Genomic DNA, 10,881 nt, shown 5'->3' with positions numbered 1-10,881 from the left:
AAAGCATTGAGAACCGAGGCGCCCTTCAGCCGTACCCCCGTCAGGCCCTTCAGAGGGGTGAGAGCCGAATGGCTTTAGTTTTTTTGATGTAGGGGTCAAAGTTGGGCTTTTTTTTTTCCCTTTTCCTTCCCTTTTGAAACCAAACAGTCGCTATTAATGCCATTTCCTTTGTAGCGGTAGGATTTAGCTTCTTTTTTGGAGGTGTGTGTGTGGGGGGGGTGTTGAAAAATGTGTTTTAAGTGCTTCAAACTGGTGCTGGCAAAAGGAGATCCCGGCGCAACGGAGAGTGTTGGGTGGAAACTGAGCCAAGCACGTTCAGTGCACCTAACCCTGAGTGTACGGGCTCCAATCCCACTCTGTGGGGCAGAGCAGCACAGACCCCACTGCGATGCTGTCTGTGCTCCTTGGCGGGTTTCCCTCTTCGTTTTTCCCACCTTAAAACTGGATGAACTCAATGTAATCGAGGCGCAAAGAGAGACGTGGGGGTGATGCCCCATTGTGTCCTCCTATGGGGGGATCAGTGTCACACCATGGGGGTATCTCAAGGGGCAGGGGCTGCAGTGCCTTTGGTGGCATTACACACCCCAAACCCATGGGAAGGTTTCTCCCCCAAACCCTTAATTCCCCACTTTCCATCTCCTTCTTTCTCTCCTTCCTTCTCTCTTTCTTTCCCTGCCAGCAATCCCAGTCCCAGATGAACCAATACTCCGTGGCTCTGCTATTTCCCTTTTATTCCCCCCCCCCCCAAACCCCCACAACCCTTCAGCAGCGAGATGGGAAAAGAGTGAACTACAAAAAAAAAAGAAAAGAAAAGAAAGAAAGCAAAAAAAAAAAAATCAAAGCTGCACATATTGGATCCAGATGTGCTTACAGCCCTTTCCAGCAATTTAATTAAATTCCCCCAGACAGCCAGGAGGATTTCTTAATGATCAAATTTCCCTGGCTTTCCTCCTAAAATGCCCCTCTTTCTTCGGCTCGCTGCTGCTCTGTCTCCCTGATGGATGGCAGCTCACATTCCTCCCCGCCGCCCCGCCGGGCGCTGCCAGCAATGGCACAGCCATCCCGGTGTGAGGCTGGGCACCAACACAGTGATGGGGAACCGGGCTGTGGGTACGGGAATAGGGGTGAGGGGGGCAACATGTGGGGGGTTGTGACATGTAAAGGGGGGGAGGGCACCGCGGGGACGTGGTGGGGATGCAAGGGAGGACACAACGGGGATCCAAATGGGATGTGGTGAAGATGAGGTGGGGACGCAGCAGGGATGTGGTAGGGACAGGAATGGGATGTGGTGGGCACACAATGGGGACACAGCAGGGACATGGATGGGACGTGATGGAGACACTGCAGGGGCATGGTGGGTGCACTACAGGGACATCATTGCAGGGACATAGAAAAGCCACAGCAGGAACGTGATGGGGACATGGCAGGGGTGCAATAGGGCCACATTAGGGACACGACAGGGACACTCACAGCATTGCCATCTAAATAACTTCTCCCATAACAGTGCCTGGGGCTGGACCTGCCCGGTGCCCCCTGGTGCCACATGGCTGGGGATGGTGACAGTGCCAGGTCTGGGGAACACGGAGGGTTTGGGGGTGGGAGAAACACCATGGGGATGTGCATGGCCCTGACAGCCCCTAAACCCACATCCCAGGGAGCTGGCAGCCAATGGGTGCAGTATGGGGCACCCAAAGCCCTATGGGTGCAGTATGGGGCACCCAAAGCCCTATGGCTGCAATATGGGGCACCCACAGCCCTATGGGTGCAGTATGGAGCACCCACAGACCTATGGCTGCACTATGGGGCACCCACAGCCCTATGGGTGCAATATGGGGCACCCAAAGCCCTATGGCTGCAATATGGGGCACCCACAGCCCTATGGGTGCAGTATGGAGCACCCACAGCCCTATGGCTGCACTATGGGGCACCCACAGCCCTATGGCTGCAGTATGGGGCACCCACAGCCCTATGGGTGCAATATGGGGCACCCACAGCCATATGGGTGCAGTGTGGGGCACCCACAGCCCTATGGCTGCAGTATGGGGCACCCACAGCCCTATGGCTGCAGTATGGGGCACCCACAGCCCTATGGGTGCAGTATGGGGCACCCACAGCCCTATGGCTGCAATATGGGGCACCCACAGCCCTATGGCTGCAGTATGAGGCACCCACAGCCCTATGGCTGCAGTGTGGGGCACCCACAGCCCTATGGCTGCAATATGGGGCACCCACAGCCCTATGGGTGCAATATATGGGTGCCCACAGCCTCTAAATGGGCTGGCAATATAGGGCACCACAGCCCTAATGCTGCAATATGGGGCACCCACAGCCTATGCGCTGCAATATGGGGCACCCACAGCCCTAGGCTGCAGATATGGGGCACACAGCATCTATGGGGCATCTATGGGGCACCCAAACCTAATGGGCTGCATATGGGGCATCCCACAGCCCTATGGCTGCAATCTGGGTACACATTAAGCACCTGCCACAGCCCTATGGCTGCAAATGTAGGGGCACCCACAGCCCTATGGGTGCAGTATGGGGCAACCCACAGCCCTTGGGTGCAGTCTGGGCACCCAAAGCCCTAATGGCTGCAATATGGGGCACCCACAGCCTATGGCTGCAATGGGGCACCCACGATCCTATGGCTGCAATGTGGGGCACCCACAGCCTATGGGTGGCAGTAATGTGGCACCACACCCTATGGGTGGGCAGTATGGGGCACCACCAGCCTATGGCGTGCAGTATGGGGCACCACAGCCCTTATGGGTGCAGTACTGGAGGCACAGTGGGATCAATGGGGGCAGCTGCACCTTTGGGTGCCCCCTGGATGGGGCTGTATAGGGCGGCACCTGCTGTGCGCGCTCCCGTCCCTCTCCCATTCCCCCGCTGCCCCCTGGCGGCAGAGCGCGCATTAGGCCACGCCCCCTTTATAGACCACGCCCTCAATCAAACCCCGCCCACCTCGGAGGCAGCGGCTATTTCCACTTCCGGCGGCGGTGCCGTGCGGTGCTGGGTTGCGCTGCGTCTCTCGGGCTCCGGTTCCGGCCTGGTGAGGTCTATCGGAACCACCTCGAGGTTCTTTGCTTTGGGGGGCGGTGGGAGCGAGGGAGGCGATGTAGTTTTGAATGTAAAACTACCCGCAATCCGTCTTTACTTGCAGGGGGTGGCTGTGTGGAGAACAGGCCTGGCTGGGCCTAGCGGGTTGCTGTGTGTAGGCCCGAGGCTGTGCCATGCCGGAGGGCCCTGCGGGGGGATGCCATTCCTGCACGGCTTCCGTAGGATCACCCTGGAGTACCAGCCCATGGTGGATGAGATCCTGGCGCTGCTGACACTGCGGGACGATGGAGGGAAGGATGAGATGGAAAGGTAATTGATTGGGCTGTAAGCGGAGCTATGGGGGTAAGGGGCTGCTTATATAAGGGTAAGGGTACTGCTGTATAAGCCAACAGTTTACAAGGCAATAGGAGAAACTAAAGCTTTTTCCCCTCCCTGCTTTGACCCATAGGAAACACATACTGCCCAGGTGAGTAACTGGTTGTTTTCATTCACATCCAGCCACACCTGCCTGGGGAGCAATGGAGGCCAGCTCTCAGCAATGAGACAAGTCTTGCAGAGGGAAGCCCACTCCCCATTCTACCAGGAAGGTGTGAGTTATACCCTGCTGAAGGTCACTGAGCTGGGGCTCGTCCAGGCTGCAGAAGTACTGCTGGAGTTTGGTGCAGACCTCAGCTTTGAAGGTATGGCTGTGGGGTGGGTGCTGTGCTTGACTCTGCTGCTTGGGTTGGCTGGGAGGGTCTGGTTGGTGAGAAGCTGGCCCTGCAAGGCAGAGATAACTGGGACAGAAAGGGAGGGGTGCTGCTAACTCTGGCTTCAGGCTCCCACTCTGGATTTGATTAGATGTGCCTTGTCTATACTCTTATTATATCTCTATAAGAGCAGACTGGGGGATGGCCAGAGAATGGGAGCCAGCTGGCATCTTTGGGGGGTTTTGTCAGAGGCAAAGCCACTGCAGATACAGGACCTGGGGCATCTGTAACGATTGCTTCTATAGACAGCTATTCTCAGTGCCCACCCTGATGTGTTTTGTGTCCTCAGACCCAGTTACCTACTACACCCCGCTGCACATTGCAGTGCTTCGCAACCAGCCTGACATGGTGGAGCTCCTGGCGCGTCACGGGGCTGACATCAACCGCAGAGACCGGGTATGGAACTGACTGCTTGGACATGAACATGCTCCAGCTTCCTTGGGGCTGCACAGGGCCATTGTGTGGGGTCAGCCCTCTCTGCTGCCCCTTCCAGGGCTTGCTGCATACTGCCTTCCATCAGTGGCCTCCCAAGCTGCTGCCTGTGCTGCTCCAGTGCTATGGCAAAAGCTGAGGCCGCCTTTGGCCAAGCAGAGCTGCTTTCTGCTGTGGAGCATGTGATGGGAGGAAGCTGGGGTATATCACCCTCTCCCTTTAAACATAGTGACTCTGGGGAGGGGGCTGTCATTCTTGTTTTTGGGGACAGGATGAATTCTATGCTCTCTTGTTGGCCATGATGAAGCCATCAGTGATTCTCCAGCAGTACTCATAAATAGTCCTTAATACTTGTGGATTCTCCTCTCGCCCTGTACAGATCCATGAGAGCAGTCCCCTTGATCTGGCCAGCGAGGAGCCTGAGCGGCTGCCATGCCTCCAGAGACTGCTTCAGCTTGGGGCTGACGTCAACGCAGCTGACAAAACCGGTTTGTGGGGTGCTTCCAGCAGGTGGGCTGGAGCAGGGCATGGGATCTGTGTCCCTTCACTTTGCTGCTGCTAATTCTGCCTGCTTCGGAAATTAATGCAGGCTGTAGAACCTCCCTGGTGCTCTGTGCTGTCTCCTAGTATCTTGTCTGCATTAGATGCAGCAGGAGGCTAAAAGCAGCTCTGTACAGCCCATGGAGGATGGAATTGGGTGAAGGGGGGGGGGTTTGTGCTCTGAAAACCACTCTGCCATGGCCCATGTGCCCTATGGGGCCACCACAGCTGTGCTCCATCACAGTGATGTTGGGAGCCTGCTAGCAGAAGGGCTGTTTCCCTCATGTTTAGCCATTGGGCTGGTGGGATGGATTCTTCTCCTTAGTTCTGGTGGGCTGAGCGTTTCCAGGTGGAGCACTGTCTCATCTGATTCGTCTTTTCCTACTGCAGGAAAGACGGCATTGTTGCACGCCTTGTTGCACTGTTATTGCAGCAGTGATGTCGTCCAGATCCACAACACAGAGAGCATCCGTCTGCTGCTGGAAGGAGGTGAGGACAACAGCTCCCTTCTCCACTCAGAGCCCCTCTAGGCCAGGTGCTGCCCTCCCAACTCCTTTATGTTCCCATCCGAGTAAGAGTAAAGTCCAGAAGAGCGCTCTGTTCAGGGTGCTCGGATTGGAAGTACTTTTCCACTAGGGAGAAGCACTGTTTGTCAGCCCTCTTGCTGTCAGCTCCATGCTGGGTTGTGCAGGTGCATGCTGCATTTAAGTACAGTGTTTCATACCTCCTGGTGGTACTAAAGGATCCACACCCCCTCTCCTGAATCCATCCTGATTGTGTCCTGCCTTTCTTTGCAGCTCCATTTATCTTCTGTTCCTTCCTCCAGGTGCAGATGCCAGGGCTACCACTGAAGATGGAGACACTGTCTTCACCTACATCATCTTCCTACTGGGTGACATAGTCTTGGCCAGCACAGAGGCCGAGGTACAGAATCGTTTCTGCATTCGTGTCATGCAGCTGCTCATGGCCCACGGTGCCAACCCCAGTGAGTGCCCATCCCTCGAGTCCTTCACCTACCGCTGCCTCCAGAACTTCACGTGCCACTTCCCACTGCTGCGTTTCCTGCTGGAGTCAGGTGCTGCCTACAACTGTTCCCTCCATGGTCCCTCATGCTGGTCAGGCTTCCAAACTGTTTTTGACTGCCTCTGCTCTCACGTCAGTATCCTCAAAGACAGCAGCATCTCTACAGAGGTCATCCAAATGGGTCAGACTCTGCTGGAGCTCATGATGGCCAGTTCACAAACCATCCAGCTGCCCAGTGACTTTAAGGTCGACGTTAACAGCTGCAGGTACCACGAGGAAAAGATCAGGACTCTGTTCTGCTCCGTGAAGCAGCTGGAGCACACCCCACAGGCACTGAAACATCTCTGCAGGGTGTCCATCCGCCAGTGCCTTAGGCCTTGGCCAATAGATGTAAAAATCAAGGCTCTACCTCTTCCAGACAGGCTGAAGTGGTACCTCCTCATTGACCACACTGCTGTTGGGCATGAGGACCTCAGCCTGACCGATGACTCTCCATCTCCTCATTCTGTGGTCGCAGTGCCTCCAGACAGTCAGCAAATCACTGCTCTGCACCCGTTATCTCTGCAGTGAGAGGTACTGCTTGTCCCTGTGCCAATGACTCGACCAATTCTGCCTGTGGTGTCTCTGCTGATTTTTCAGGGGTGTCTTTTATTGTGCACACTGCTGCATGCTCGTCTGTGGAGGTCTCGTGGCTTTAAAATATATTGCAGGGAGGTGAGCAGAGCCTGGGAGGGCTCATGGGCAGTGCGGAGTTGGACACTGCACAAAGGTGGTGGTTTAAAAGGTGGATCCACCTTTGCAAGGTGAAAAAGATTTGTAAGAAAAGGGGGGAGGAGGATGCTGTGACTGTACAGGTCTCTGCTCTGGCTGCAGGGTGGGTGAAGCAGTGCCATGAGTGAGTGGCAGCCCGGTGAGATGCCTCAGGATGCTGAGAGATGTTGGCTGTCCCAGCAGCAGAGCAGCAACGTGAAGAGGAATGTTGGCATCTGTGCCCTCGTGTTCAGTCAGTGGAAGCAGCCACAGTCCTGTATCTCTGCCTGGATGTGGGTGCCTTCCTCACTCACCTGGGATTCCAAAACCAGGAACATGGAGGGGATGAGGGGAAGCAGGTTTAGCAACAGCAGCCTGACTGAATCCACTCAGCACAGAGCACTGTCTACAAAGGGTGCCTCAGCAATGCTGGACTCCAAAGCAAGCAGACCAGTGGCTGTTCCTTGGTCTGTCCTTGTGCAAGGCTGAGGAATGGGCAGTTATCTCCTTGCTTTTCCCTGTTCCTCTTATCTGCTTCTCTTTCTTTTGGTGATTGCATGTTGAACTTTGATCTCCGGTGCCTCTTTCCCAGGGGAAGGAAATAGCAGCAGGGCTGCAATGGGAGTTTTCTTGCCAAGCTGCTACTGGAAGCCCCAACTTTTGGGGCTCTGCAGGAAGGTCCCAACCTGTCACATCCATCTGGCTCCCCCAAGGAGGCATCTGCTTCCTTGTGAGGTGCAAAAGATGCTGTAAAGCTGAGAGCCCCTCCACGTTTCTGTTGGTTTTGTTTGTTGTGAGGAACAGATGCATTAGAGGAAGAAATGTGCTCTGAGCTGATATTTATAGCAAGTGGATCCAGGATCCACAGGCAGTTGGTTGAAGAAGTTGTCTCACCACATTGCCCCTCATGGCAGCATCTGTTTTTCACCTTTTCCCACTGTGTGGAATTGGAGCTGTGCATCTTGATGACTCCATGTTTTGGGGGAAAAAAAAAACAATCCAATAAAATAATGTGATAAAATACTCCTGGAATGGAAAACGAGCAATTAAATGAGGCCTTTGAAATAGCAGCAAGGTGTTTGTTTCTTCTGCAGGAGAGTCAGGGTGGAAGTGAGGGCTCCAGCTGGGGAGGAATCATAAGGGATGGGTGGCAGCAGCTCTGTGTGGGTTCAGCCCTGGGTGAAGTGTTAGCAGTTGTGATGCATTAGGTGGGCACAAGCCAGTGGCTGGACTTGAGCAGAAATGCCCTGGATGTACATGGCAGAGGGGAAGTGTTAAAAGCTGGAAAGCAGGAGGTGTGGGGCCCAGGATGATGTCTGCCACCTGTTTTGCTGCATGTGTGGAGACCTACTTTGTGGGCTTATAGGAGGCCTTTTTCAGAGCCCCACAACCTACAGCTTACCATAAGGCAATGGCAGAGATTGAGATAAGCCACGGTGAGTTCATGAGTGGGAATGGGGCAAACACCCAACCGAGAACGGGAATCCATCCCATCACAGAGATGGACCAAGCTCCTGCTCACAAGCAGGGAGCAACCTGCAGGTGCTCGAGGAGCACATCTCTTACAGTGGGGACTCTGCTGCTCCCAGCAGTGCCAGGCATCCTCATACAGATCCCTGGGTGCAGCACGGAGCCATCTGACAGAACCCAAATGCTTAAATCCAACAGCAGGAAAACAAAATGTATTTGGCAAACACCTCTTTTCACAAACAGCAGCAACTTGGAAGACGAAGCCCCGTCCTCACCACCAGCCCCACACAGACGGAGTCACGACGCCCTCACTGCCACGTGCAGCCCCGCGGTGAAGGCACAGTCCTCACCCCTCCTGGCCCCGGCAGGAACCGCTGTCCTGGCCCTGGACAGACCTCCTCCCATCAGCAGGTACCTTCATCTCATGGCGAAGGTGTAGACATGGTAAATCTCATCGGGGAAGTTCTCCTGGCGTTCTTCAGCCAGGAGGTGGAGCCCAGCCCTGCGGATGATCTTACGGACCACATCCAGGTCCCGACAGACGCTGCTGTCCACATCATCCATGATGACTCCCTCCTGAGCCATGTTGTCCTTGATGACCACGATGCCGTTGGGCCGCAGGCCGGCACGGCACCGCTTCAGGAAGTCAGAGAGGTGGTTGTCAGTGAGGTGTCCTGTGGGGCAAAGCAGGTGTTAGTGAGTGCAGGACCCCCAGGCACTGTGATGGATGGGCAGTGTGATGGATGAGGCTGTGGCTGGGATCCCTCCTTATCCAAGCAGACAAGTATTTGAACAGTGGGATGTTCAACTCGCATCCTGTGGGCTCAGCCTCAGCTCTATCCAACCCACACCCCTCTGCCCTGGCCTTAGAGTTTGAAGGGAAATGATGCCACAGTGCAATGCCCCCCACTGCCACTCTGTGGGTCAGGCCCCCTGCCCAGCTGTGCTGCAATGCCTATAGGAGCCCGAGCTCTCCTCAGTCCCCTCCCTGTGCATGTGGGGTAGCTGGGACAGTCAAGCCAGACTCTGCAAAGCCAAGAGACCCTCACCAATAACCCACTGGATCCAGATGACGTCGTAGGAATTGGGCTCGGGGCTGAAGTCCTGGAGGCCGCAGCAGAAGTAGTTGCGCACCCTCCTGCCCTCCTCCCCCAGGTAACTCTTGGCCTTGGTGAGGAAATCCTCGGTCACATCCACCATGTCCACCGACTTGAAGAGGGGCAGCAGCAGCCTCTTGGTGATGCGGCCGATTCCAGCCCCACAGTCCAGGGCTCGGGTTGTTCCCGTTCGATTGGGGCCATCCTGCAGTGACAGTGGGGAGGGGGCTGAGCTCAGAGATATGGGATGACCACATAGAGGGAAAGCAAAGAGGGAAGAGCCCAGCTCTACACAGGGAGCTGTGTGTGCACACCCAGCCATGGCACCTACCCGCAGGAACCGCTGCAGGAATTTCCTGGAGCTGTTGATGTCGATGCTGGAGATGTGGCCGTAGCCCCCCAACATACCATCCACTGTGGCAGGTACATCCTTCCAGTACTTCTCTGCCTTGGAGTAAAACTCAAACTCATTCTCCACCACTTCGCTCGTCATTCTGGCTGCGGGGCACACACACACACCCCTATGGGACTCACTGCTGCTCCGGGAGGGGAGAAATCACACGTCAGGCACAAAGCCCCCCATTAAGCATGACTCCCAATGAGCCCCTAAGGGGCACAGCATCACCACCCTCCCCTTGTCAGTGTCACAGTGACATCAGCTCTGTGAGCACCCTGATGTGGGGCTGACACCCCTTTATCATCCCCTACCAGGGTTATTTCATACCCTAAAACCCTCCTGGGGAGCAGACAAAGGCACAAGGAGCATTGTGTTGTCAGCCTCCCATGCAGGGATGCTCCAGCCTCATTTAACACCGCCCCATTTTCCCTTTGAGGGCTGCCCCAGCCTTTCCACCTTCCCTTCCTCCTCTCTCCACCTTTAAGCATTAAGGTTTAACGTGTTTATCTGCGCTGACAGCCCCATAAATCACCTCCAATTACATCAGGACTCGCTAAAAGTCCCCCATAGCAGCTCCCTGAGCGCTGTAAATCTCCCCCATTGACCAGCACTCAGCTCTATGTGCCATAAAACAACCTCAAGCTATAACCAGCAATACAAGCCATAAATCCCCCCCCAGACATCCATCATTCAAAGCACTGCGGGGGTGATTAACAACACAGGGATCAGAATTGAGACTGAAGGTGCTCAGAGGCTGAACGTGAGGCCTCCAAATCCTTATTATAACATATAATATATTATTATAATATATAACAAGGCATAAAACCCCATTACACACTAAACCTTCCCATTGAGCTCTGCTGTGCCCTAATAGAGCACAATAGGGTCCTAAATAGCCCCAAAGGGAGGGCTATGAACGCACAAAGGCCTATAGCGGCCTATAGAGCCCAGTGCCCCACACCCACACGGTCATTACCAGGGGGTCCCGACCCCAATTAAGCCCATTATGAGGGGTCTCCCCGTGTCCCCCCGTCCCCCCGTGTTACCTCGGGCCGCGGCCACGCGCCGGGAGGCGGCGCTGCGTGTGACGTCACAGCGATGTCACGTGGAAAGAAATAGGGGCGTGGCTTAGAGAACAGCGGGAGCTCCGCCCACATCGCTCAGCCGACCGCCCCCCCCCCGGGTGCAGTACCGCAGTGCGGCCGCCAGGAGGCGCTGTTGTCCCGCTGTGCCGGGATGGACGGAGCGAGCGCGGCTCTGAATCGGAGGGAGGTACGGTGTGCCATGCAGCCATACAGCACCACAGCCTACAGCCCTATAGTCCTACAGCACTACAGCCCTATAGTCCTACAGCACTACAGCC

At 55.4% G+C, this 10,881-nt stretch overlaps 2 protein-coding genes across 4 annotated transcripts; one reads left to right on the top strand and one right to left on the bottom strand.

Moving 5' to 3' along the window:
• The first annotated feature begins 2,966 nt into the window (after nt 1-2,966).
• Nucleotides 2,967-7,624, top strand: ASB6 (ankyrin repeat and SOCS box containing 6). 3 transcript variants are annotated; one of them, XM_015879361.1, is made up of 7 exons: nt 2,967-3,078; nt 3,164-3,369; nt 3,559-3,740; nt 4,099-4,205; nt 4,621-4,729; nt 5,172-5,270; nt 5,608-7,624. In XM_015879361.1, exons 2-7 carry the CDS (start codon nt 3,257-3,259, stop codon nt 6,372-6,374), a joined length of 1,377 nt encoding a protein of 458 aa, XP_015734847.1. In that variant the 5' UTR covers nt 2,967-3,078; nt 3,164-3,256; the 3' UTR covers nt 6,375-7,624. The 3 variants fall into 3 exon arrangements, with proteins under 3 accessions (XP_015734847.1, XP_015734846.1, XP_015734848.1); XM_015879360.2 differs by having other exon boundaries at nt 2,970-3,052; XM_015879362.2 differs by lacking the exon at nt 2,967-3,078 and having other exon boundaries at nt 3,254-3,369; nt 3,509-3,740.
• A 585-nt stretch (nt 7,625-8,209) lies between these two features.
• NTMT1 (N-terminal Xaa-Pro-Lys N-methyltransferase 1) lies at nt 8,210-10,666 on the bottom strand. The gene is made up of 4 exons (XM_015879363.2): nt 10,565-10,666; nt 9,453-9,657; nt 9,074-9,326; nt 8,210-8,698 (listed from the first exon to the last, which is right to left on the bottom strand). Exons 2-4 carry the CDS (start codon nt 9,612-9,614, stop codon nt 8,442-8,444), a joined length of 672 nt encoding a protein of 223 aa, XP_015734849.1. The 5' UTR covers nt 9,615-9,657; nt 10,565-10,666; the 3' UTR covers nt 8,210-8,441.
• Nucleotides 10,667-10,881: the final 215 nt, after the last annotated feature.

This window comes from Coturnix japonica, chromosome 17, assembly GCF_001577835.2.
Source record: "Coturnix japonica isolate 7356 chromosome 17, Coturnix japonica 2.1, whole genome shotgun sequence".
Lineage (NCBI taxonomy): Eukaryota > Metazoa > Chordata > Aves > Galliformes > Phasianidae > Coturnix > Coturnix japonica.
This window is presented reverse-complemented; position numbering and strand designations above follow the sequence as displayed.

What these genes read in the sequence shown, in the direction of transcription:
- ASB6 (XM_015879361.1), top strand. Translation starts at nt 3,257, where the DNA reads ATGCCATTCCTGCACGGCTTCCGTAGGATCACCCTGGAGTACCAGCCC. An exon ending in GGGAAGGATGAGATGGAAAG is followed by an intron (nt 3,370 to 3,558) that starts GTAATTGATTGG and finishes ATTCACATCCAG; the next exon opens with CCACACCTGCCTGGGGAGCA. An exon ending in CAACGCAGCTGACAAAACCG is followed by an intron (nt 4,730 to 5,171) that starts GTTTGTGGGGTG and finishes TTCCTACTGCAG; the next exon opens with GAAAGACGGCATTGTTGCAC.
- NTMT1 (XM_015879363.2), bottom strand. Translation starts at nt 9,614, where the DNA reads ATGACGAGCGAAGTGGTGGAGAATGAGTTTGAGTTTTACTCCAAGGCA. An exon ending in TCCTGCAGCGGTTCCTGCGG is followed by an intron (nt 9,327 to 9,452) that starts GTAGGTGCCATG and finishes CTGTCACTGCAG; the next exon opens with GATGGCCCCAATCGAACGGG. An exon ending in CTGGATCCAGTGGGTTATTG is followed by an intron (nt 8,699 to 9,073) that starts GTGAGGGTCTCT and finishes TTTGCCCCACAG; the next exon opens with GACACCTCACTGACAACCAC.